Source organism: Tupaia chinensis, unplaced genomic scaffold, assembly GCF_000334495.1.
Source record: "Tupaia chinensis unplaced genomic scaffold, TupChi_1.0 Scaffold144247_1, whole genome shotgun sequence".
Classification (NCBI taxonomy): domain Eukaryota; kingdom Metazoa; phylum Chordata; class Mammalia; order Scandentia; family Tupaiidae; genus Tupaia; species Tupaia belangeri.
The window spans coordinates 777,123-804,987 of record NW_006204105.1 but is presented as its reverse complement, the minus strand read 5'-3'; the positions used below and the strand labels follow the sequence as shown (position 1 = coordinate 804,987).

The 27,865-nt window shown below is 37.5% G+C and overlaps 1 protein-coding gene across 3 annotated transcripts in view; it reads left to right on the top strand.

Moving 5' to 3' along the window:
* SEC22B (SEC22 homolog B, vesicle trafficking protein) overlaps positions 1-22,556 on the top strand; it is a 27,915-nt gene extending 5,359 nt beyond the window's left edge. For 2 of the 3 annotated variants that reach the window (XM_006166271.3, XM_027767388.1), the window contains 4 exons: positions 7,422-7,531; positions 10,287-10,447; positions 14,557-14,703; positions 20,522-20,686. In XM_006166271.3, the coding sequence (XP_006166333.1) occupies positions 7,422-7,531; positions 10,287-10,447; positions 14,557-14,703; positions 20,522-20,676 (573 nt within the window). In that variant the 3' untranslated portion in view covers positions 20,677-20,686. Of the gene's footprint in view, positions 1-7,421; positions 7,532-10,286; positions 10,448-14,556; positions 14,704-20,521; positions 20,687-20,737 lie in introns of those variants that run through there. The other variant, XM_027767389.1, reaches the window with a different exon arrangement.
* Positions 22,557-27,865: the final 5,309 nt, after the last annotated feature.

The window sequence follows — 27,865 nt, the reverse complement described above, 5'->3', positions numbered from 1 at the left end:
CTGAAAACTAAAAAAAGACAAGATCTAGAAAAAAGGATTCTCCTTTTTTGACTCCTTATGCATATATTCATACAAAAAACTATTGAGTACATCAGAGTGCAGGCATGATGTTAATGCAGGGTTAGAGGATGCATTCTGCTTTCATGGAGCTTACAGTCTAGTGGAAAGGCCAGAAACTAACAAGCAATAGCCAGGTTATGAAAGAAAGATATTTTATGTATCCACTCAATATATACCGACTATCTGCGCTCTATGGTAGAGAGCAAAAAATTGGAGAACAAAGCAGTGAAGGTACTTAATGAGAATAGGACAGTGTGGAATGGGGGAGGTGAAGAGAAGAGGATAGAGAAAGATAGCAAGAGAACAATAGAGAGGCAGGACGTTATTGAGAAACAGATATGACTTATTAACTGTTGATGATGACATGTATAGTATTCTCAACTGGATTGGTCTGAGAAGTATTTCATGATGTGCAAAGCCTTTTTACAAGCAAAATGAGAAATAGTGATTGACTGTTTTAAAAAATAATTAGAATAATAATAATAATGATTGGGGAAAACATAGAAAAGATATTGAATGTTGAAGCGGGGAGATTAATGTCTCTGTATTGACTGACATGCATGGCATTCCCTTTTGAGAAAGCAATGTAATACACTGTAAAGTTATATGTAATCCAATGTAATATAAAGAAGATTATGATGATAATTTAAAAAAAGAAAAAAACACTAAGAAAGAAAAAAAAAGAAACTAACAAGCAATTTTAGTGTAGTTTTAACTGGTATGGAAGAAGAAGGGGGTCCTGGTTTAACATGGAAAAGATATCTAAGTAGGTTTTGGGAGATCAGGAAAGTGTTTTAAGAAGAAATGATATCTAAGCTCTTAGTAGGATCTAGTAGTAAGAAACTCTTTTCTATTTGGTTATCTGCCCTTTTAGATTTATTGTAGAAATACGTTCACTTTCACATTTGGGAGAATAGTAATACAGATCTTAAAATTGGAGGTTACGATAAGTGAAGTATATTCTTTTCATTATACAATCAAAGTGCAGTCATTGAAATAAACTTTGAAAAAGTTTAACCTGAATTTTCATTTCTGAAATGTTTTTCTCTCCTCCAGTTGGTTGAGGATTTTCTAGGACCACTTTGCAGAAAGAGTAATTTTTCAAATGTGCCTAGGGACATGATTTCAACTAAGGAAATAGATGTGGAAATTTCCTTAAGTATATGTATTTTGAGAAATGGTTTTCCTATGGAGGATAGTTGTGGAGTGGAGGGTGGGATTTGGCCAATTTTGCAACTATTTCATCAAATTCTAATGTGGACAAAAATATAAACTGAATCTGAAAGTCAGTTTAATGTTAGTGAGCTCCCTAGTCTCTGCCTTGATACTTTATTGGAAAAAATTATTTATTGCTTGTCTTCTAATTCTAAAGTTGGTATTGATTTGATATTGGTCTGAAAATGGGTTATTTTGCTTATTTAACAAGGAAAAAAATTTTGCACAAAAATACTTTTGTGATTGTATTTCCATAGTATTTTTCCTTTAGGAATTTTGACTTTAAATAATAAAGTCTTTACTAAACTTTTGATGTCTGCAAAAAATATGAATCCTAGATTTATTTTTACTATTATAGTAGTGTATAGAACATTTGTAAGACTGCCTACTATATACCGAGTACTTTGCTAAACCTATTAAGTACATTATTTCATTCAATCCTTATACCTCATATTAAAATAGGTACTAGTAGTATCCCTGCTTACATAAAGAAGCTGGAGGCATAGAGTAGGTCATTTTCCTAAGGTAATACAGCCAGTAAGTAACAACTGAATTTTTTCATCAGAGTTTTTTTTTTTTTAGAATTATTTTATTTAACTCTATTTATTTATTTATTTTGACTTGCCTGAGAGGGACAGAGCAAGAGACAGAAAGAAAGTGAGAATGCAAGCCACCAGGTCTGGGACTCAAACCATGGTCAGCCATGTGATGGACTCCAGCTTCTTTAACCACCACGTCACCTACTAACCCCTCATCAGAATTTTTTAACCTTGGTACTCTTTTACATTTTGAATGTCTAGCAAAATGCCTGGTCTATACCTCCTAGGTCCCAGTAATAGCTGCTACCTACCTCCCATCCCTACTTCTTTGTGAGTATGAAAAATATTTTCAGATAGAGCCAAATGTCCCCTAGGAGCCCAAATCACCCTTAATTGAGAAACACTAGTTTTTAATCAGTATCTAACTATAGATTAGCCTCTTAGTGTCTATCAGCTACACTTTTCTGCCTTTTTCTAAGACTTTTTAACAATGTATTTACTTCTTAGGAGTCCAGAAATAATTTTTCAGAAACACATATCCCAACTAAAAAGTTTTAAATATAAGTACCTTAGTTATTCAGGTCTACTTTAATGTATTTTCAATTATTTACACTGATAATAGTCCCTTTATATGCTGCCTTATTCCTGGAGATGAACAGATAATACAATAAGGAGTAAAATTCACGAAGTAGTATAAATAGATGGTTTGTTTTGTTTTGTTTTTAATTTGCCAGAGGGTGCATGTGCTTGCTGGAGAGAGAGGGAGAAGGAGAGAGAAAGCACCAGCACTCCCTCTCCCCTCATAGACAATGGTCATGCAGTAATCCCTTCTCCATCTCTCCTTCCTTTCTGGATTTTGGGTATGCATGCACATGTACCTGACATGGTTTTCAAGCTACAGGGGCAGGTCTTGAACTGTGCAGTCAGCCATGTGGAATCCAGCTGCCTTAACACCATGCCACCAGCTGGCCCTAGATAGAGCATTTTTTACACAGTGTTTTCTCTGTGCTTACCTAGAAATTTAGGCTTAGGACAGGTAGAAAAGTGAAATTTTTACCTCACATCTAGATTCCCTAGCAGATACCCTCTCTTTCTTAATGGTATATTCTCCTTTTAGGAAATTTTACAATCTCTTCATCTTCCTATCTGTCCTACCTCAAAATTACTGTATTCTTTACTCATTCAGGTTGCCTTCTGAATGGGGGTCTTTGTGGGAGTCAGGGGGAACAGTCCAGACTTGAACAGGTGTAAGATCTAACTAAATAGACTGCAGGAAGTTCCAGGAAAGCAGATAATCTGTTGTGTGATTAAACGGCCTCACTCTCCCAGTCATTGAGGGTTGATTAATATACTGTAATTGCTTTTAGAGGAAAATGGTTGGTGCTTGGTGCTGCAGGCCTTTGACCAACTGAGTCCAACAGGGATTTAAAAATGATAAGCACATAGCCAAACATTCTTGTAAAGGCAAAAGGTATTTCACACAGCTAGTTGTTCAGCAGTCCTAGGTGACAGCAATAAAAAGTACAATTTCTCCCTTACCTTTGGTTTTGCTTTCTGTAGTTTCAGTCATCTGCAGTTGACCACAGTCCCAAAATAGTTGAATACTGTACAGTATAAGATATTTTGAGAGAAAACGACAGAAACCACATTCACAAACTTATTATAGTGTATTGTTATAATTGTTCTGTTTTATTATTGTTGCTGGTCTCTTACTATACCTAATTTATACATTAAACTTTATTACAGGTGTGTATACATAGGAAAAAAATCATACTATGTTTAGGGATTGGTGCTATCCATGGTTTCGGGCAACAGTTGGGAGTCTTGGAACATATCCTCCATGGATGAGAAGAGACTACTACTGTTGATTTGAGTCCTAAATATGCTATTGGATAACCTCAAATCTGTTTCGCAGTACATATAGTTACTCTGATCCACTTCATTTTGGATTACTATTACTTTAAATTATTTATTTATTCATTTATTTTAATTTGACCAGAGAGGGACAGAGAGAGAGAGGGAAAGTGAGAAAGCAAGCCACCAGGTCCGGGACTCGAACCATTGTCGGCCATATGGAGTCCAGTGCTCTTAACCACCACTCCACCTACCAGCCCCACATTTTTGGATTACTATTAAATGTCTTGACGTTATACCATATATAGAGTTCATTCATCTGTTCTAGATGAACATTTACCCGTTCTAGAAGTAGAAAAAGATGAGGACATCTAAATATTATTATTAATTTTTTAAGAGAGATTTTTGAATGTGTACTCTTGCCGGAGGGACAGAGAGTCAGTCAGAAAGCAAGAAATAACCCTCCGAGAGGATGGCCTCGCTGCAATCCCTTCTCCTCCATTCTCCCCTCGGGACTTCGGAGAGAGACGCACACACGCATGCATGCACACCACGCACCCGGCATGCGTTTAAACTACTGGGTCCAGGACTTGAACTGCGGTCTACTACATGAGAGTCCAGCAATGTAACCATTTCATCATCTGCCATTCCCATGGACATCTAAATATTTGTAGGTGAATTAGCTTACCGTTTGGCCCTTTATGATTTTGATCTTAAAAGCAAATTAAAGGTCATTCTGTAAAGCAGTGATTATGTTGTTTTGTGAGATCTAGATTGGAGCTGCCACCTGGTTTCTTGAGAATATCCTATGAATTAGATTTCATTTTAAATAAGAAGTCACCTAGAAGGTGAACCTACTATTAAAGCAATTTTAGTTATAGAAGTGTATAATATCTAGGAGCAGGGACTTCAGAACTAGATTGCTTTGGTTCAGATCCTAGCCCCACTTCTTATTAGCCTGGAGTCCTCAGGCAAGTTTGATTTCTCAAAAACTTTGCAGTGTATTCATGCTGGGAAAATTCATTTTGCATGCTGTAATGGTATACAGTGATTGAATGTATTAAAAAAAATCTATTTTAAATTTGCATAACGATTGTAATCACCTCATAGAGTAGTTGTAAAGAGCAAATGTGTTAAATTATGTAAAGTGTTTAGAATAGTTCCTGGAAAAAGGTGAGCTTTTAATAATTTCATTTGCCCTTTTCCAAAGAATCTTTTCTAATTCCATCTTGCCTTTTTTAAAATAATTATTTTTAAATTTAATTTTATTTATTCATTCATTTTTTTTTTTAAATATGACCACATTCATTCATTTTTTTTTTTAAATATGACCACCCACACACACACACACACACACACACACACACACACACAGAGGGGGAAAGCAAGAAAGCAAGCCACAGATCTGAGACTCAAACTGTGGTCAGCCATGTGGGAGTGTCCAGTGCCTTAACCACCATACCACCTGCTGGTTCCCTCCATCTTACATTTTTAACATAAATTTCACAGACCAGAATTGAGCATAATAAATACTGTACTCTGGGTACAGATATGTAATAAACAATAATAAACGAGTGAATAATTTTTTTCATTACAAAATTAATTCATGCTTGGATAGAAAGTCAGTAACTAAATCCCAAGAAAAACAATCAAAATGTTTATGGTGATGATTACCTATAATCCATACTCAAATTATATTCATTCTGATGTATGACCTTAAACTTTGATGTGTCTGTGTGTGTGTATAAAATTAAGTCAAAAGAGACCAGCAGTTGATGTAATGGCTATGTTGCTGGACTCCCATGTAGTTGACCATGGTTCAAGTCCCAGACCTGGTGGCTTAAACTCCTGCTGGATACATGTGCACGTGTGCCCAAGATCCCAAGAGGAGAATGAAGGAGAAGGGATTGCAGCATGGCCATCCCCCTAGGGAGTGATTTCTCACTTTCTGTCTCTGTCTTTCTGGTGAGCGCATGCACCCTATAGCAAAAACTCCACAAAAAAAAAAATTAAATGGTAATGATATGAGACTTTTTCACCTAGTTTTATTCCCACTTAACTGTGTAATGAATATTTTCATTTCATTAGATATTATACCACATAATTCTGATAGCTGCAAAGTATTCCATTATATGAATATACCAGAAACATGATTATTTAACCAAAAAGATTGTATGAGTTTTATGTTCTCAGGAGTGGTAGTGCTAACTGAACTAGTCTTGTAAAATGTTGGCCAGCACAACATAATCCCTGTGTAGATGTATCCCCAGTGTTGTACATGGGAAATATTTGTTTAATCCTTTGCGGATTCCTGAAATTACAGCATTCTTTTGGCTATAGTTTCTTGTAATTGACACAGTGGTTAATCTCCTCCTCTCAGGTTGCAGCAGTGTTTACAATCCCTTTTTTTTTAAATTAAAGAATTTATACCAATCTTTATCTGACAGTTTTTTGTCATGTTTCTTAAACTGGTTTTATGAGGTGCTTACCTGCCTTTAGCAGTCAAAGAACTTATATTTAACACCTGTGATTGTGATTTACTAAAAAAATACCAGTGTCAGTACTCCAAGATGTTGATTTAATTGGTTTGTGGTGGAGGTCAGGTGTGAGTAGTTTATGTTTTGTTTTTAAGATTCCCAAGTAGGGACCAGCAGTTAGCATAATGGTTATGTCGTTGGACTCCCATGTAGTCGACTGTGGTTTGTGTCCCAGACCCGGTGGCTTAAACTCACACCAGGCGCGTGTGCGTGCGTGCCCAAGATCCCAAGAGGAGAATGGAGGAGAAGGGATTGCGGTGTGGCCATCCCCCCTGGGGGGTGATTTCTCGCGTTCTGTCTCGCTGTCTCTCTCTGTCTTTCTGGCAAGCACATGTGTCCTATAGCAAAACCTCTCCAAAAAAATAATAAATAATTATTCAGGAAAATATTATCTACTATTTTCATTTAACCTGAAGGTCATTATTTTTACTTTTGTTTTCATATATCTCTTGCTATTCACAATTTTGCTATCCAAACTTTTGAAACCAAATAGATAGATGCAGTCTTTATCTTGACTCTTGCTAAGGTGTAAGCGTTGTGTTCATAATATTTAGTCATAAGTGTACACAGGTATGCTTAAAAACTTAATAGAACACTCTGTGGAAGATTCTCTGAGATATTCTAGCACAAAAATGAGAATCATCAGTCTGTTGTTCTTGGGATTTTTCTTGATTATAGCACATGCTCTGCAGTTCTCTGCCAGTAACCGTACAAATGAAACTGGGTTAGGAGGAAGGTGCTGACCTAATAGTGGGAAGAACACTAGATTGAAAGTTTAGAGTGCTTTAAGTGTAGTTGAGATTTTTGTATCTTAGTAAATAACTAATGTGATCTTCTTGAAGAATAGATATTAGGTCTTCCTTTTGGCTGTAAGAGTCATCTTTCTTTGAATGAATCTTACCTGTAAATTACCTTATTCACATGGTGTCCTCATGATATCATGATGTTTCTAACTAAATGATGTAGCTCTTTTTGTGACAAGGTTTTTTAAGAATTATTTTATTTAACCTTATTTATTTTATATGCTTTAATTTGACTAGAGAGAGAGATAGAGTAAGAGAGAGAGAGAGAGAAAAAGAGAGAAAGTAAGAATGCAAAACAACAGGTCTGGGACTCGAACTGCGGTTGGCTATGTGGGAGTCTATCACCCTCAACCACCACACCACCTGCTGGCCCCCCCTGTGGCAAATTCTTTAATGAAAATATTTTCTTTCAGTCTGGCCGGGACCTTCAACAGTACCAGAGTCAGGCTAAGCAGCTCTTCCGCAAGTTGAATGAACAGTCTCCTACCAGGTGTACCTTGGAAGCAGGAGCCATGACATTTCAGTGAGTATAGTTCTGATTTCCTTATGACCCTTTAAGTGTAAAATATAGTAATGTAACATCTGATAAGAATGATAACAGTTTTTTAAAGTAAAGATCACTTGATTGATTGATAACTTTAACAATATAGGCTTGGGGCCAGCAGATGGCCCCAGCATAATGGCTACTTTACTGTACACCCACATGGCTGACCCCAGTTCAAGTCCCAGGCCCAGTGGTTTGAAACTCAAATCAGGCACCTATGAGTGGATGCCCAAGGTCCTGGAAGGAGAATAGAGGAGAAGGGACTGTGGTGTGGCCATTCTCCAGGGGGTGATTTCTCACTTTTCCTCTCACTGTCTTTCTCTGTCTTTCCCTCACTCTCTCTGGTGAGCACACATGTTCTAAGGCAAAAAGCTCTAAAACATATATGTGTGTGTGTGTGTGTGTGTTGTGTGTGTATAGTCTCAGGCCAGTCCTATAGCACAGTGCTTAAGCACCACAGAGAAAGCTGGATTCCACGTAACTGACAAGGTCAAGTCCCAACATTGCATTGTCAACTTGAAAAATAAGTCGAATGTGTGTGTGCATGCATCCAGGGTCTGGATGGGATGAAGAATTGGAGGAAAGGGAATGTGGCATGAGCAAGCTTTGTTGGAGTGTTCCCTTTCCTTCTCACGAGTGTGCACACATACTTTGGCATAAAATACACACACACACACACACACACACACACACAAGCGCGCATACACACACACAGTCTCTTCATGTCTTCATGGAACCAACTTCTATGGCTCTGATTCCACAAAACTAAAATCCTGGTTTGTTTTTTTAGCATGCTATAACTTAACCTGTTAATCTATGTCTAAAGAATGCTATACCCATCGTACAATAGTAAATAACTTCTTGCTTTAGAGATTACTTGGGAGACATACACATGTTAGTTAGTACTCTTGTTTAAACATTTACTAACAAAGTAACTTTGAGCAATTCATATAACTTCTCCAAACCTCAGTTTCCTCTATAAAATATGGAAAACAATCATAAGAATTTTGAGAAGGTATTGAGGGAATTCATGTACATTATTTAGCATTTTGCCTAACACATAGAGATTAATCAATATTAGTTATTCAGAAAAAAAGAAAATTATAAAAATTTAAGAGTACTTCTATCAGTGGTTATAGGTAATCCATACAACTGAGACAGGGATCAAAGGAACGTTATTGGATTTTAGATTATCTACAAATAATAGGTATTAAATGTTTAGTACATGCCAAGTTTGAAGCTGATAAAACAGGGAGAATTAAAAAGGAAAGCAGAGTACAAGAAGTTCAGAAGCAATTTAAAAAGGATTAGCTAAATAATCTATGTTATTTTAGGGACTCTAGTAGTAAGATAATTTAAGACAAGGGAGAACCCTGCTGTGTTTAAAAACAAACAAAAAAAACATAGATACACCAAAATAAAAAACTTTGGCTTATTGGTTAAGAAAATTGTGTGTGGGGGGGTGACATGGTGGTTAGGGGTGCTGGGTTCCCACCTGGCTGACCATAGTTTGAGTCCCAGACCTGGCGACCTGCATTCTCACTTTCCCCCTCTCTCTCGCTCTCTCTGTCCCTTTCTGGTCAAATCAATCCATAAATAAAGTTAAATAAAATAATTCTTTTTTTGTGTTTTAAGGAATTGTTTATTTATTTTTATTTATTCATTATTTTTTAATTTGACTAGAGAGAGAGAGACAGAGAGAAGTAAAGTCAAGTCACCAGTTCCAGGACTCAAACTGTGGTTGGCCATATGGAAGTGTCCAGTGCCTTTACCACCATGCTACCTAAAATTGGCCCCTAAAATTATTTTTTAAAAAAGAAAAAATTGTGGATGTTACTTTTTACAGAGTAGTAATTTGCATAATATCTAAAATATTTTCTATAAATCTAATTTTCAACACCAAAAACCAGCCACTTAATTATGCAATATCTTTATCTCTGTCATATGTTAGGAAACAAAAGACATAGAAAAGTTATCATGAAATTGAAAAGAGATTTCCTTCTGCTTGATTCCTCTCTTGGGGAAGAGGTTTTTGCAATAGGACGCATGTGCTTGCCAGAATGACAGAGAGAGACAAAGAGACAGAAAACAAGAAATCACCCTCCAGGGAGGATGGCCACGCTGCAATCCCTTCTCTTTCATTCTCCTCTCGGAATCTTGGGCATGTACCCACATGCACCCGGCGTGAGTTTAAGCCACTGGGTCCTGGACTTGAACTGCAGTCGACTACATGGGAGTCCAGCGACATAGCCATTATGCCAACTGCTTGTCCCCCTGACCGGTTCCTTTAAGAAGAACTTTATAATCTCATGGCATCCTTTATTTCTGTCTAAGAGCTATTAAAGGTTTGTTGAACCTTGTAGCAAGTCCTGCCTTCCAGGTCCATATCTTTTAGTGAAGCTTATTCTCTTACTAGCAGAGAGAGACACATACTCAGACAAGTACACAATAATACCTTAGGGCAAGAAGTACTATAATCAGATATAAATGAAATCCTTTCAGATCAGAGAGAAGGAAGAAATAATATAATAATTTTAAATATGTCTCACTACTCTTTTTGGAATATATCTCTAACATTGGGGAAATATTTGCTTTCTAATTCCAAGGATCAGTGATTTGAAATTGACTTTTTGATTTAACCGACCTTAAAGGGCTTCTGCTAGCTAAAAGTTTCTGTGATACTAAGATTCTTTACTTTGCAAACCATGTTGTCTTTTCTTTTTTGTTTTTCCAGCTACATTATTGAACAAGGAGTGTGTTATTTAGTTTTGTGTGAAGCTGCCTTCCCTAAGAAGCTGGCTTTTGCCTATCTGGAAGATTTGCACTCAGAATTTGATGAACAGCATGGGAAGAAGGTGCCCACTGTGTCTAGACCTTATTCCTTTATTGAATTTGGTAAGTTTTTTGCCCCTACTTTTCTATTGAGGGAGTAAACAGAATGGGGAAGATGTTTCTTATGTTGGTATAATATTGATACATTTTTTTCTGATGCTTAGAAGTTTTGGCTTTTGTTTTCTCTTCCATGCCACCTCTTTTTGTCTGTTCAAGTGAACAAGGCTTCCCTCTGAAAAGTAATTTTCTCAGGCTTTTGAGCTTTTATCCATAGAACTTGCTACACTTTGCCCTTTTTCATTATTTAATTCCTTAGGATGATATATGACAGGAATTGTGCCCAGAGGTCTACTTGATTGGCGTATGATAGATTAATTCTTTTCCTTTAACCCATAAACACACACTCATAGTGAGGTTCATTTTATGGAGATCAGAATTTGGAAACTAGTTTTGCTATAAGGCACGTGTACTCACCGGAGAGACAGAGAAACAGAAAGTGAGAAATCACCCCCTCAAGGAAGATGGCCACACCACAGTCCCCTCTCTTCCAGGCTCCTCTCAAGATTTTTGGGCTCACACGCAAATGTGCCCAGCATGTTTCAAGCCACCAGGTCCGGTAGTCAAACTGTAGTCAGCTACATGGAAGTCCAGTGCCTTAACCACTGTGCCACCTGCTGGCCTTAAGAGTCTCTTAAAAAATAAATAAATAAATAAAAAACTGGAAAATATATGGTATTGATGGTATGGGAAATAATATTTACTGTATCTACTATATTCAGAAGTAATAACCGTGGGTATCTTTATTATATAAGAATTTCAACCTTCCTCTTGGCCGGAACCGCCATCTTCCAGTAATTAACCAAAATGACGAACACAAAGGGAAGGAGGAGAGGCACCCGATATATGTTCTCTAGGCCTGTTCCTTTGGCGACATATATGCGAATCTACAAGAAAGGTGATATTGTAGACATTAAGGGAATGGGTACTGTTCAAAAAGGAATGCCTCACAAATGTTACCATGGCAAAACTGGAAGAGTCTACAATGTTACCCAGCATGCTGTTGGCATTGTTGTGAACAAACAAGTTAAGGGCAAGATTCTTGCCAAGAGAATCAATGTGCGTATTGAGCATATTAAACATTCTAAGAGCAGAGATAGCTTCCTAAAATGTGTGAAGGAAAATGACCAGAAAAAGAAAGAAGCCAAAGAGAAAGGTACCTGGGTTCAACTAAAGCGCCAGCCTGCTCCACCCAGAGAAGCACACTTTGTGAGAACCAATGGAAAGGAGCCTGAGCTACTGGAACCTATTCCCTATGAATTCATGGCATGATGGGTGTTAAAAATAAACTAATCTGTGGTCTATAAAAAAAAAAAAAAGAATTTCAAAAAGTCTTAATCACTAGGCTGGCAGATGGCTTAGTGATTAAGGCAGGTGAATCTCTCATGACTGACCATGCAGTTTGAGTCCAGGACCCCACAGCTTGAAAAACACACCGGTTATGTGTGTGTGTGTGTCCAAAAATCTCAAAAGGAGGAAAAAAGGGAGAAGAAATTGCAGTGTGACCATGCCCCACTAGGGGTGCTTTCCCACTTTCTCTCTCTCACTCTTCCTCTCTCTCCCTAGTCTCTGGCAAATGCATGGGTCCTCTGCAAATTCAAAAAAAAATAAAAGAAAAAGAGAGACTTATCACCAGTCAGGCCTAGGAATGTATCCGATGGCATTAGATCAAAGGGAATGTCTGAGTACATGGAGTGACAACAAGTACGAACAGGCTACATTGCTAGAATTTTTAGTTAAGTTTTACTGTCTCAGATTTCTGAGGTTTATCACCTTTGCTAAATAAAGTTCATCATCTTTTTAGGAATAGAGAAAATTTGATAAATACTGATGTTTTATAACTACCAACTCTATAGCTGCTAATTATATACTGTCCATTTTTTAAATTTTATTTTTAAAGAAGTATTTTACTTAACTTTTTAATTTTTACTTATTTATTTTAATTTGACCAGAGAGGGACAGAGAGTCGGGGGCGGGGGATGAGAAAGCAAGCCACCAGGTTTGAAACTTGAACCTTGGTCAGCCATGTGGGAGTCTAGTGCCCTTAATCACCACGCCACCTGCCAACCCCTCTAATTTTATTTTTATAGACATTAGCATTTCTGTAAACCCAGAAAAAGCTAAGATATATCAGGGTCACATAAGAAATTGATGGTATATTCACAAGTCAAAGGGATACTATACAAAGATAAAAATGGGCTGTAGGAGAAACCTAAGGACAGTAACCTGGGACCAGTAACAGAGGTTGTAACTGTCACTAAGCCTGAAGGTGCGAAGGGAGGACATTTTCTAGAACTGGGGAAAATGTTTATAGAGAGGACCAACTTGAGAGAAGCAGTGACCTGCGGTGGAGAATGGTGCCAGCCCATAGGGACTTACTTCTCAAGAAGGAGCCAGGGGAAGAGATACTCTGACATCACTGGCTGCTCTCCTTCTTTCCTACTGTTATTCTTTCCTACTGTTCCTTCATTTTGTCTGAAGCTAACTGCAAGCCAGAGAGCAAGGAGCCCACTGATGTCCTCTATACAGGTCAGCTTTCTAAGGCAGAAAGCCAGGTACAGAGGCTGTCTAAAGAGGCAGATGAAAGGTATCTAGTCATTCTTTCAGTTTTAAGAAATACAAACCTGGACCAGGAGGTGGCGTGAAGGTTAAGGCAGCTGGGTCCCACAGAGTCAACTGGAGGGTTTGAGTCCCTGGCTTAGTGGCTTGAAAAACAAGTCAGGTGTCTGTGAGCCTGCATTCTTAAAATCCTGAGAGGAGAATGGAGTAGAAGGGATTGGAATGTGGCCATGCCCTTAGCGGGTAATGTCTCATTTTTCCCTGTCTGTCTCTCTCTGGTGAGTACATGCACTCTATAGCAAAAACAAAACAAAGAAACAAACCTAAAAAAGAAAAAGAAATGTAGACACAAGCTAAAAGATGGATGAGACTACAATTATATATTAGTATTTTGGGAAACTGCCACATGGTTACTTTACCTGTTGAAGAGCAAGGCGAAATTGGGAATGTATGTTAAAGAAAATATTTTAATGCAATGTTTCTCAGCTTTTCAGAGACCATGAACTGTTTTGCCATGTTAGGCTGTAATGCTGCTATAGTGTTGCCAGCATCCTTTTAGCAAAAGTATAAGGTCTTATTCCATTACCGTGTTGCTAAACAGAAAGTCCTTAGACTGGGTAGTTTATAAAGAACAGAGGTTTACCTGGCTCATGAGTCTGGTGGCTGGAAAGTCTAATAGCCTGGGACTGGCATCTTGCTGGCCTCTGATGCATCACAGCATGGCAGCAAAAAAGTCAGTAGATGCATGCAGAGAGAGAGACCTGCAGACTTTTTATTGTATAGCAACCCTCTCTGACAGAAACTCCTTCCACCAAGAGTAGGAACTTACTCCATCTCACAAGTTAGCATTAATCCCTTCATGAAGGCAGTGCCTCTGTAATTCAAGTAACACCCAGTAAGCCTCATCTCTTAAGGTCTTACTACCTTGCAGTTCCATTATATCTGGAAGCAGTTCTTAGCACGTGAATCTTAGGAGGACAAACCATCATCCAGACCACAACTTGTAGAGTTAGGTAATGAAACTTTGAACGTCTTCAGAATATATCTTAAAATTTTTACTTTCTAGAAAAACTTAACTGTAGTGGGTTCTAATTTCACTAAAGATTCTGATGGAAACATACTTAGAAATTAAAGGTGTCATTGGGACCAGTGGGAGATATGGTGCTTAAGGCATTGAACTCCCAAATGGCCAACCATGGTCTGAGTCTCAAACCTGGTGGCTTGCTTTCATCACTTTATCTTCATTCCCTTCAAATATCCCATGAGTACATGTGCTCTATAGCAAATTAAAAATAATAATAAAGTTAAATAAATCTTTAAAAAAAGGTGTCCCAAGGACATTATCCTGAATAGTCATCTAATATTTTCTCTTCATTTTATAAATGAAGAAATCAAAGCCCAGATTTTGATGCTTACCCAAGAGCTTAGTTAACCATAGATTAACTGAGACAGTGGCAGATAAAGAATAAACTTAGAACTCTCTAATTTCCTACTTGAGTCCTTTGACTATGGACATGAAGGAAGTTATTAATGGTCACTTTTGTTCCTCATTCTAGATACCTTCATTCAGAAAACCAAGAAGCTCTACATTGACAGTCGTGCTCGGAGAAACCTAGGTTCCATCAACACTGAATTGCAAGATGTGCAGAGGATCATGGTGGCCAATATTGAAGAAGTGTTACAACGGGGAGAGGCACTCTCAGGTAACTGAAAGCAGTTGAGAGTCTTATGAAGAAGTAGTTTTTATTCATAGGCGATGATAGCTTATTTGCATTACTTAATATGTTGCCAGTCTACCTAAGACTTAAGAATTCATCTCTCAGAAATATGTTACAAAACTTCCAATATGATAAGGTTTTTTCCTAGCATTATTAGTTTTTGTTGAGTTGGAACAGTATAAAAAGACTCATCCATGTGAGAAGCAATTACTGTTTCCCAGATGTTTACAAAATTAAGTATATTATCTATAAAAAACACATAGGTTAAGGGAAATGAAAAGGAGGAGAGGAAATTGTCAGAGGTTTATTGCAGTGGTTTCTTGAGTAGTCTCTTTGGGAGATTTTATTACTGCCAGATAAATCTTTTTTTTTTTTTTTTTTTTTTTAAGAATTACTTGAGGCTGCTGCCTGCTAGCCTAAAAATTAAACTTTATTTATTTATTCATTTATTTTAATTTGACCAGAGAGAGACACACAGAGAGAGAGAGGGAGAGAGAGAAAATGAGAAAGCAAGTCATCAAGTTTAGGACTTGAACCATGGTCAGCCATGTAGGAGTATCTAGTGCCTTAACCACCATGCCACGTGCTGGTCCCCACTCCCAGATAAATCTTTTTTTTTTTTTAAGAATTATTTTATTTAACTTTATTTATTTATTTTTAAAAAATTGACCAGAGAGGGACAGAGAGCGAGTGAGAAAGTTAAAAGGCAAGCCAAGGTACCAGGTCTGTGGGAGTGTGGCGCCCTTAGCCACCACACCACCTGTCGGCCCAAATCTTTAAAAAGTGCCATTTTTGTTTGTTAATTTTTATTTTTTTAATTTTTTGAGAGGTTTTCGCTATAGGGCGCGTGTGCTCGCCAGACAGACAGAGAGAGACATAGAGACAGAAAGGGAGAGAAATCTCCCCTTAGGGGGGATGGTCACGCTGCAATCCCTTCTCCTCCATTCTCCTCTCGGGATCTTGGGCACTCACGCACATGCCTCCAGCGTGAGTTTTAAGCCACCCGGGTCCAGGACGTGAACCACGGTCGAACTACGTGGGAGTCCAGCGACATAGCCATTACGCTAACTGCTGGTTCCCAAAAAGTGCCATTTTTATCAACTTTTAAATCTGAGAAACTTTTCAATTTGAGACTGCATGATTCAGTCTGTTCCTTAATTTATTTAAATTTGTTCCGTCATTAATTGAGTGCTTGTGTGTAAAGCATTGTGCTCTGTATATGGAAAATAAGAGATTGTGAACATCTGTCATTCTCCTTAGTTCACCAGTTTCTACCTCAGCCAGGTCAGCTTCCTCACCATCCTTCATGGTCCATGTCACCTCATGCTGCACCTCTTTAAGGCCTGGACAAGAATTGCCTCTTTGAAGAGGCCTTCCCTGATCCTCATAATACACACCACATTAGTTTTTTCTGTACTGTAAACCTTTTATTTAAAGTTGGATTTATCTGTTTCTTGAGGGAGAGAAAGACCGGCATCCCCAGCAGGATCTTCATTTTGTGATCCACTCTCAATTTCAGTCAGTTCTAGATCATGGGTACATGTGTGCCAGGTGTGTTCAGGGAAGTCTCTCGATGCAAATCCAGAACCTTTTCATGTGGATCAGCTTAGCAGAGCACTGTGTTACTGCTGTGTCACTGTCTAGCTCCTCTATACTTTAAACTCTTGAAGCACTTAGCTAACATGTTCTTTAGTACAAAATTCCTGTATTTATCTAATTTACCTTAACATACTTATGAAATACATATTTATTTACTATGTATGAATATATTTAACATATGTTAAATATGTTTACAGATAATATAAATGTATATTAAATATATAAATTATATTTTAATTTAAATATATTTAAGGTAGACTAGATAAATAATGTGAAAAATTATGTATTTGCTCTTGCTTTATAATAGAATTTTCAGTTATAGGTGAATAAGTTTAAATGATGTTTAAATGTTGTCTAAGTGTTTAATGTGGGCCTGTAAGATCTTTAAAGGTAATATTTTGGGGGCCAGCAGGTGGCATGGTGGTTAAGGGTGCTGGACCTACCACATGACTGACCGTGGTTCAAGTCTTGGACCTGGTGACTTGCTTTCTCACTTCCTCACTTTCTCTCTCTCTTTCTCTCATTCTGACCCTCTCTGGTCAAATGAAAATAAATAAATAAAGTTAAATAAAATTATTTTTTAAAAAAGATAATTATTTATGTGTGTTGTATCTGTTCATGTACTTCTTATATGTCCTTCATAGTAATGGTCAAAATAGATTCTCAATATTTCTTGAATTCAAGCTAGTAAGTGTATTTTTTAAATAATGAACTGTAAACTTTAATTTTTAGGCTAGCAGGCAGCAGTTTTCCCAGCATATAGCTTCACATTCTTAAAACATTAAATTCTGGATGAGTGTGCTTATATACATTTTCATCACAATAGACTTATAGTTCCTACTGGGAATAAAGTAGACCTGCACAGAAATATTTCTTAAATCCAAAATTTGGGTGTTTTTCACTTAATCAACAGTGTAAAGGATTCTCTTCTTGTGCTTTTTTGTTTGTTGCAAAACTGTTAATGCTGACTGAAAAAGAAGTATCTTTCACCTCATAAGTATGACTTTGGTTGGAAAGATAAACATTCTCAGGAAGTAATTAATAGGCAGTGTAATGGAACAAATATCTATTGAGCACTTTGTTCTAGGGAATGTGCTAGGAGGGTTTTACATGTATCTTATTCAGTCTTTGTATAATCCCAGATAAAGCGGTGGTATCACATCAGTTTTACAGATAATGAAGCAGAGACTTGGAAGAGTCAAATAGCTTACACACTGCTGGCACCTGGCAGAATCCACTGGCCTCCAATGTCCTTATCCATATTCATTATATAATAATTGTAAAAGGATATATAAAGAAGAGTTGTGTCAGTACAGAAGGGATAAATGTGAAATGGACAGGAAAGATGTCCTGAACTTAGATAGATCAAGGAGTGAAGAGTAGTTTTTTTTTTTTTTTTTTTCTTTTAGATTTTTTGCCATGGAGTACTGGTGCTCCCCAGAGAGACAGAGAAAGTGAAAAATCTCCCCCTAGGTGGATGGCCACACTGCAATCCCTTCTCTTCCATTCTCCTCTCAGGTTTTTAGACACACATTCACTGTCCTGGCATCGTTTTTCAAGCCACGAGGTCTAGGACTCAGACCTTGGAGTTGGCTATGTGGGATCCAGGACCTTCACCACCCCACCTACTGGCCTGTAATGTAGTAGTTTAAGTGGGAGGAAACAATATCGCAACAGAGCATATTTGAAAGGCAGTGAAGAGATTAGCTTACTTGAATATTTCCTTCCTTAGCCTACCTGAATATGAAATTTCCTTCCTCTTGAAACGTATTGATAAGAGTCCATCTTTTATGCCTTCTTCTGATTTATAGTTTTAGAGCTGGTCTACTTTAAGACTGGAAAGTAGTTTCTGTGGATTCCTTCAGCCATATTAAACTGTGCCCTTATTTATTGCCTGTATATATGAGAGAACTTTCAAAAAGTTCATGGAAAATATGTGTTTTGAAAAAAATTTCATGTATTTCAAAATTTTTTTGTACCAAAATAAACTTATAGTTAATACCATTTTTGCACAGAAGTCCTTTTTTGATTATACCTGGGTTCTTTTAAGCCATGGTATGTTTTTTCATTCAGAAATGTCACCTTTGCATGACTAAATTCCACAAAGGCAGGAATAATGTATATTTTTATCATCATTGTATCCTCTAGCACATCATGTGGTGCTTAAAACATAAATATTTGCTAACTGACTTCTCCAAGCAGTAGCTTTATCTTTATAATAACATGTGTTTCAAAGTGTTCCTATATAGAGGAATTCTCTTAACTATTATTTCATATGGCCTACTAATTGTTTCTCTGCTCAGTTATTCTCAGGAGATTTAGATGTATTCAGGAAATGTATCAAGCACTGATTATATGCCAGACCCTATTCTAGTCACTTGGGATATAACAGTAAACACAATAGTTCAAAAATTCCTCTCCAGTGGAGGAATTCTAGTCAGCTGGCTAGAATGCTTGACTATTGTCATGGTTATTTCTCATAGCCTAAATGTTTTGTTTCTTGACTTGGATGTTTTTCCTACTCAGACAACCAGTTGCTAATTTAGATTTGGCAGTCCTGCCTGTATTATTATGTAATGCGATATTACTCAATCAGAGCCAGTCTTTATTAAGCAACTCCTTTCTTTTGAAACTTTCTGTAAGGAAGAATAAATTGATATTGCAAAATATCAATTAAAAAAATTTAAAGAAGTGAAAGGTTTCACCAGAATTTATTTATATTAAACTGAGAGCTCATTTTTATTAGAATATGACCTGTATTTTAAACTCATCTAACTTGTATATATCTGGCTATTTCTGTAAATGCTTAGTTAACAATGTAAGAAGAAAATAATATTACAAATGTTCTTGGGAGGAAAAGTGAACTTTGTAGAAAATGCAAAATTTATTTGAAAAGCTTAATTTATTAGATGGTGGTGGAGGTTTTAGCACTTGGTACTGTATAGCTTTTATATGTCTGTTGAAATATAATTTCTGGTAGTTTTAATTTCATAATAACTGCTATGTGGAAAATCTTAGAAAATTTAGCAGTCACCACTGAAGAAGCTTAATCTCAGTGTCTGATTATTTTGAATTTTCAGGTTAGCTAAATTTTCTGGTTATCTGAGTCTTATGTGGATTAACATTTTTAAAACATGAGAGAATGATTGTGACTCAGACCATTAAGATCTTGTATTAGGTTGTTGGGAAAGTCATCCTATGCAAAAATGCATCTTGACTTTCCCAGCGACCCAATAGCTGTGGCCGGCAGGTGGCATGGAGTTTAAGGTGCTGAATGCCACATGGCAACTATATAATGCAAGTCCTAGACCTGGTGGCTTGAAAATGCGGCCATCCCCTTGAAGTGTGATTTCTCACCTCTCTCTCTCTCTCTGTCTCTCTCTCTCTCTCTCCAGCAAGTACATGAGCCCCATAGCAAACTAGAAAAAAGAAAAAGATCAAGTAGAATGATAATCATTGTTAGAAAAATATCAATATTTATCAGGTCTTTACCATATGCAGGCATTGTGCTCACTTTGCAGGCAATCTCATGTCCTTTTAACCTTATGATGTAGTTTCTATTGTTATTTCCATTTTATAGATGAAGAAAGTTGGTCTTAGAGAGGTTAATTGACTTGACCAATATCACATGGCTGGTGTAGCTGATATCTTAACCACATCGGAGGCCAAAGCCTGTGCTTCCAGCCTACTACACTGTATACCCTCCAGAATGTGAACATAATGTGGTCTGATAATTTTTAAAAATGTATTGTTAAATGTATCTTTAAATCTATATTATAGAGCCAGCAGGTGTGGTGGTTAAGGTGCTGGGTCCCACATGGCTGACTCCACTGTTTGAGTCCTGCACACAGAAACTTGAAAAACACAATGAGTGGATGCATACATGTGCAGAATCCCAAGAGGAGATTAGAGGAGAAGGGATTGCAGCATGGCTATCCCCTTGGGGGTAGGGAGGGTGATTTCTCACTTTCCCTCTCTTTCCAACAAGTGCACATACCCTGTGGCAAAAGTCTAAAACAATAATAATAATGAGTTTCAGACTCATAAGTTAATCAGTATATACAGCCATACCCTTAAAATAATTTAAGCTTTATGGTGGTTTGTTGTGGTACCATCACTCATTTTTGGTTATTTTTAAGCCATTGTTCTTTTGCTAAAATACTTCCAGGGACTAATTAATGTTTTTCTTTTTTCTCTTTGGCAGCATTGGATTCAAAGGCTAACAATTTGTCCAGTCTGTCCAAGAAATACCGTCAGGATGCGAAGTACTTAAACATGCGTTCCACTTACGCCAAACTTGCAGCAGTAGCTGTATTTTTCATCATGTTAATAGTGTATGTGCGATTCTGGTGGCTGTGAAGTAGTGGATTCAAGCAGTAGCTGTATTTTTCATCATGTTAATAGTGTATGTGCGATTCTGGTGGCTGTGAAGTAGTGGATTCAGTCACTGGTAAGGGAGAACCTAGAACCCAGCAGGTGTGTGTTTTCAGGAAGCTGAGCTCACAGGGATGTGTATTAGAATCCAGGTGGTACTTCTGCCTCTAAAGACCTTACAAGAAAAGATATGTCCTGAAAATGAAAGATTACACCTCATTTAATGCAGCTTAACCCTGGGTAGGAAGTCTCTTTTGGTGTCAGAGACTTTCTCTGGGTGCTAAGCCATATATGTTAGGGAACAGTAGATTGTTTCATTCTGTTTTTTGTTTGTTTTTTTTTCCTCTCAGTACATTTTAAAAACAGCACTGACAGGGGCATTCTCATTCTTTCATGGAGTCGTTAGTGAGACTTAGCTTAGCCAACCTGTGCTAGCAACATCCTGAAGTTCCTTCAAAGATGGCAGCCCTTTGGGAAGTTTTTTGACTCTAATCAACATTCCTTTTGTTGGTGACACTTGTGATTTTCAGTAACCTGAGTTTTTGATGGTCTTTCAAACAAGACTCCAGTATGTGAAGGTTAATTGCTATGCTGCACAGACCTTGTCTTTGGCCCCTGTAGGAAGTTAATCTTCGTTGTTTTTCTTTTATGGTATTTTGCTTATTGCACAATTGCTTTAGGATTAAATGAATTATATTAAAATACCTTGAAATTATATTATAGCACTCCTTGATTAAGAACTAAAATGTTTTTTTTTTCTCATTTATTCCTTAAGACTTAAATTAGTTTGAGACACTATTAATTTTATTTTACAGTGTCTAGGTTATATGAACATAAGAGCCGAGTATAGCATATGGGTGGTCAGAGGCCTCTGGTTGATGAGAAGAAAGGCCCAGCTCACACTAAAGCTTTATGCCACCCCTCCTCACTTTCCGCACTATGGTTTCCCTCACTCTGTTTCCTTTTGCCACAGTTTGCTAAAAGTTCACAATTTTCCCTGTGCCCAGTAGTGTCATGGCCTGTAAGCATCCTCAAGATATTCTTAAACTTTGAAGTAGAAAATGTAGCTAACTCAATTGAAGGTTTTTACAAATCAGCTACTCCAACTACTGAATACGTTTATCTGAGAAAGTCTCTGAGAGAAACTCATTCCTGTTTCGTTTATATAAATTCTCTGAGAGTATTCTGAAGATAGATAACTCATTTACAGAGATTTCTATTAACAAATAAAAACACCCATGATTTTTTGCTCAGGGATGATGAGGATTTCCTATTACCTTCTAAGATGTAATTTTTTTTTTTTTAATGGGAAGAATAGGCCTTTAAATATTGTGAGGGTCTACAGTCCTGTTAATTCTTGCACATAGTACAACTGTTTCTTAAATTGTACAGGAAAGTAAGCCAACTTCTTATTTCTTAACACCTTTGAAAAAACTTTAACCAGTAAGCAATTTTATAACCCTAAGGGGTCCTCAAAGCTACTGTCCTGATTCTTGGTAGAGGGAAAAAAAAAAACCACAACTATTTCCTTATAACATGACAAGGAGAAATGCATATTTTATTTCTGGTAACATACAGAACTAAAATACTTTTCTTTCTTTTCTATTATGAACCTCAATCTGCCAATTGGAGTTTTGGGCATGAAATACAAAGTTACTTTTTATAGAGAATAAGTGCTTTTATGTCCCTAAAGGCTCATCTCTAAGTAATGATGTTGGTAATAAAAGCTTTTAAAAGACTGAAAACGTAACTAGTGGTACCATAACATTGGGTGCTTACATAGGAGTGAAGAGTGGCAGCTCATTGTTGAGAGTTGCATGCTGCTACCTGATAGTCAGCAATGAAATAAATATTTCTAGAATGTTTCCTTCAGTGTGAAGTTTTGTTTTCTGTTTTATATACATATGTATTTTCAAGGTACATTTCTACCTAATCTCATTGGGCCAATTAATAAAGAAGGGATGGGGTAAATGATGAATAAGAGAACAAAAATGTGCTTTAAGATCAGGGAAGTAGAAATAGGAAAGAATAAGACTGTCATAATGTGGCTCCAGCTGCTTTGTAAGAGGTCGGGAAAGAGCTAACTCCATGAAATGTATCAGCAACCAAACAGGCATCTAAAGAAAAATATGATAAATACCACATGGGGCTATTAGAGGCACATTAAGAAGGACACCTACTTTATTTGAGGGAGTGTGGAACAAAACTTTCTAGAGAAAGAGAGTGGAACATTCTAAGCAGAGTCGTTGGCATGTGCAAAATGCACGAGTAAAGAGCATGGAGCACACTTTGAGAATGTGACAGCTTGGTTTAGCCCAACTAGAGGCATCCGCAACTGAGGAGGCGTGAGGAAGGGGAACGAAACTGCTCACTGTTGTAAAGTGACCTGTCTACATGCCAAGACTATTCAGGGGGTCTTCAAAAAGTTCATAGAAAATGCACATTATGAAAAAATGCGTAGATTTCAAAAAACTTTTGTGCCAAAAAACTTGTGCTTTGATTCCATTTTCTACTTTTGAAGTCTTTGCGTTAATGAGTATGGCAAAGGCAGACATTAGATTTATAGTTTCAAACAAGCATTACACTATGGCTAACATAGTGTAAAGGATATATTAGAGAAGGATAAGCCTTACTTGGAAGATGAAACTAAGCAGCCATTAAAGTCAGTAAATCAGACAGGCTTCAAATGATTTTCAAGAAAGGAGGAATTGAGGTACCAGATTGCTATCACATAGCTGTTGGGAGCTTATTTCTTCTATTAACCAAACCTTTTGAAGTAAGTACTGTTCACACTACTATATGAATAAAGAAACTTTACAAAAGATACTTCTCTGAAGCACAGAAGAGTTAAGTAATTTGTCCAAAGTCAGCTTTCATCCTGTTGAAGTTCTGCTTATCTTTCAAGGAATCATCTCGGATATCTCCTATGTGAAGCCTTCCTAACATTCTCATATCTTTCTTCCCACAGACCTGGGAGAAGTTATGGTTCCAACCTCCCTAACATTTGAACCAAGGCAGTTGGGATCCAGAGTTTGTGCTTTTAAGTATATCATATCACCAAGAGGTCAAGTAAAATAAGTAACAAAAAATGTGTTTCAAATTTAATGACCAGAAACTTAATTATACAGGCAGAAATAATTCCAAAGAATGGGGATAAAAGCTAAATTATAATGGATTGAGTAGTGTGTGAACCCAGGACTGAAGACAGAACTGCTCTCAAAAGTAGCTTTTCAGGGTATTATGACACTAAAGATTCATGGCCTGTTTTAATTAAGGCATTTTTTTTAAAGATTTATTTATAATTGTTAATATTATTTTTCACATGAGTTTTGCCAGAGAAAGACAGAGAGGGAGAGTGAGAAAGCAAGCTCCCAGGTCTGGGACTCAAACCATGGCCGGCCATGTGAGAATTCCAGCCCCTTAACCACCATGCCACCTGCTGGCCCAGTTAAGGCATCTTCAAACATCGAAATTTACAAAAATGTGTGTGCTTGTGCACCACGTATTGTATAATATTTCAGCCTATGCAAGAAGTACAAAGCCAATTCATGACCTAGTCGTCTGTGATCTCTCAGTTAAAAACTCCAGATAAATAGCTTATGGAACTCAAAGGTAAGTGCCCAGAAACCTGGACCACTATCCAGCTCTGATGATTGGAAGCATGCTATAGTGTGAACTAAATGTGGATGAGATATATTCTTGAAAAATCATATGTACAACAAAAATGTATATCAAATATTTTTCTGCAGTGCATTCAGGAGTTTGGTTCTATAGAACATTTAAAATTGGGGGATGGAGGAGAGTCTGGTTATTTAAAATGATAGTTAATGGGGAACCAGCAGTTAGCATAATGGCTATGTCGCTGGGCTCCCACGTAGTCGACCGCAGTTCGCGTCCCGGACCCGGTGGCTTAAAACTCATGCCGGGCGCGTGTGTGTGCGTGCCCAAGATCCTGAGAGGAGAATGGAGGAGAAGGGATTGTGGCGTGACCATCCCCCCCTGGGGGGTGATTTCTCGCTTTCTGTCTCTATGTCTCTCTCTGTCTGTCTGGCGAGCGCACATGCCCTATAGCAAAAACCTCTCCAAAAAAAAAAAAAATAGTTAAGGAGCTCGAAATCAGTATTTCCTACTTTTTTCAGTAAAATGTCTTACAAAAGCAAGTTAAGAAGGCAAACTGATAAAATCATTTTGCACACAATTTAATAAAACATATTTGAGGGGACTTCAAAAGGTTCATGGAAAGTGGAATTAAAGTAGGAGTTTATTTTGTTACCAAAATGTTTAGAAACCCATGCATAGTTTCTTCATAGTAAACAATTTCCAGGGAGCTTTTGAAGACATACACATATAAAATTGAGACCAAGTAGGGCTTCAACTCTTACCTATATACCATTCTGTCTTCAAATTTGAATTCTAGCCCTAATTTTTTTTGCAGTTTCTTGGATTCTGTTTTTATATACTTCATAAATACCTCCATGGATCTAAAGTATCTTATTACCTCCATACTGTTGATCTCAATGGTAAAACCTGACCTGTGCTTCCCACTATTTTTCCAGTTTTTAGATGTCACCTGCCACCCCTTTACCTGAGCAACAAGTCAGTGAATTGTATTTAATTCCTTTGTTCTTTTCTTCCACCTCCAACTCATCTGTTAACTGAAATATGTTTTTCATAGCCTTCAAAATACTTATCCATCACTTTCTGTCCTTTTCACCTTGGATTCAAGCACTCATTGACTTTATTAACATGGACTCGGAGTAGCCTCCTCACTGTTTTTCTTATACATCCCTCTTTAATCCCAGTACTACTATAATGCCAGAAATTTTCTTTCTATTTTCAATTTCCAGAGGGCACATGTGCTTATCAGAATGAGAGAGGGAAAAAGCACCCCCAGTGGGGCGTGGTCATGCTGCAATCCCTTCTCCGCTTTGTCATCTTGTCAGAATTTGGGGCACTCAGCGCATTTATGTGCACATGCACCTGGTGTGTTCTTCAAGTCCATGGGACCAGCATTTGAACTGTGGCCAGCCCTGTGGGAGCCAGGCTCCCTTAACTAATAGGCGGTGGGGCAGCCCTCCAGAAATTTTTAAAAGAGTTAATCCTACTGTTGCCTATAGAGTAAAAGATCACATACAGTCTGCCACCCACATTTCAACCCACTGTCTATTTCTGACTCTCCTGATACTCTCCTACAAATAATCCAGGCTTCTTAAACCAATCAAGCACTGTGCCTTTGTGCTTTGGCTCATCCTGTGTCCTCCAGAATATCTTTATGTACCTCACTCCCTTTCATCCCGCTAAAGTTCTGCTCACCTCTCAAAAGTCTTGTTTGTAAAGCCTTCCTAACATTCTCATATCCTCCTTCCCACAGACCTGGGAGACATTAAAGTGCCAATCTCTCACAACAATTTATTATTTTTTTTAAAGAATTACTTTACTTTATTATTTTTCAGTTTGATCAGAGAGAGAGGGAAAATGAGAAAACAAGCGACCAGGTCAAGGACTTGAACTGCACTCAGCCATGTGGGAGTCCAACACCTTTAAGCACTACACTACCTGCAAGCCCCAACTTACTGATATTTCTATTATAGAATCTAACAATTTAAAATTGTTTGTACTTAGCTGTCTCCTTGACTACCTGCCGTGTGAGGTCCCTGAAGTAGGGACCAGTTATTCCCGTCTTTGAATCCTTGCACTCAGTATAGTGGCTGACATGTAGATTTTTAGGAAATTTATAGGACTGGTATGTTGAATTAAATGCACACTTTTTTTGGGAAATGAGCTGTTCTGTAAGTTATGGATACAGACATAATATGAATGAAAGGAGCAAACAAAGGGTAAAGTAGTGTAAGCCTACTAAAGAAACAGGAAAAGAGAGGCACATTACCAACAACAAACAAGAGGACCAATAAGATTATATCACAATATAATGAAAGCATTGCAGAAGAGGACGAAAACAGAACAGATGAAATTATTCTTTGGGGCAGAAGCAATCAAAATACAAGAAGACAAAGGAGAGGGAATTAAGGCATGAAGCCCAATTAGACTTGGGGAGAAAGCACAAAAATTAGACCAGCAGATCTTGCTCTGGAAATGTTTCAGTTAACAAACAATGGTTGCTTTTATGTTGTGTAGATAATACTCTGTTTAATGAGCTCTTCCCATCAGTTAACTACTTCACAGTAGATTGACCAACTGACTGTAGTTTGCAGGTGCCTAACTTCTCCCCTTTATTCCCATGCAAGTTAAAGTAGGCAGTGGGCTTTGTAAGACCTAAATGGACTGAAGATCCCACTTAAATGTATGCTTTTGGTTTAGCCATTTGGATTATATGCAGAGAGTGTTTATTTGCACACTTAGAATTTCAGAATAAAAGTACTTTGGCGTGTTCAAATTGGTATTTCTTGACATTTTTTTTTCATCTCTATGCTCTTTTTTTTCTTTATTCAAAAATTTTTATACATTCAATCACATTATTTAGCTTACAAAGTGAACATTTCAATATGTGAACATATCTCCCCAGTCCAGTTGATCAAAATATCTTCAACCCTTAACACCACACCTCCCCATCCCGTCAATGCTCTGCCTCTGTATCCCTCCTCCAAATGTACTTCTTTAGGCCCCACTCCTCCACACACACATCTGGCATTCACACCCATCTCTTGTGTTTATACAACCGTTAGTCAATCAGTTTCAGTCATAGAATGCAGACACTCAGTGTATATTAAGAGGGAGCATATAATGTCTCTCCTTCATAGCCTGGCTTGCTTCACTCAGCAGTAAATCTTCCATATTCTTCCACTTTCTGTCAAAAGCCAGGGTTTTGTTGCTGGTGTGTGTGTGTGTGTGTGTGTGTGTGTGTGTGTTTTAATGGCTGCATAGTATGCGATAGAGTATATCAGTCCCAGTTTTTCAATCCATTCACCTGTTCATGGGCATTTGGGTTGGTTCCATGTCTTTGCAATCGTGGATAGTGCTGCAATAAACATCGATGTGCAAGCACTCTTCCAATGAAGAATTCTTCTGTCCTTTGGGTAGATACTGAGGAGTGGGAGCTGGATCATATGGTAGTACTCTTTGTAGATTTTTGAGGCATCTCCAAATTGTTCTCCACAGTGGCTGGACCAATTTTCATTCTCACCAGCAGTGTAAAAGAGTTCCCCTTTCACCACAC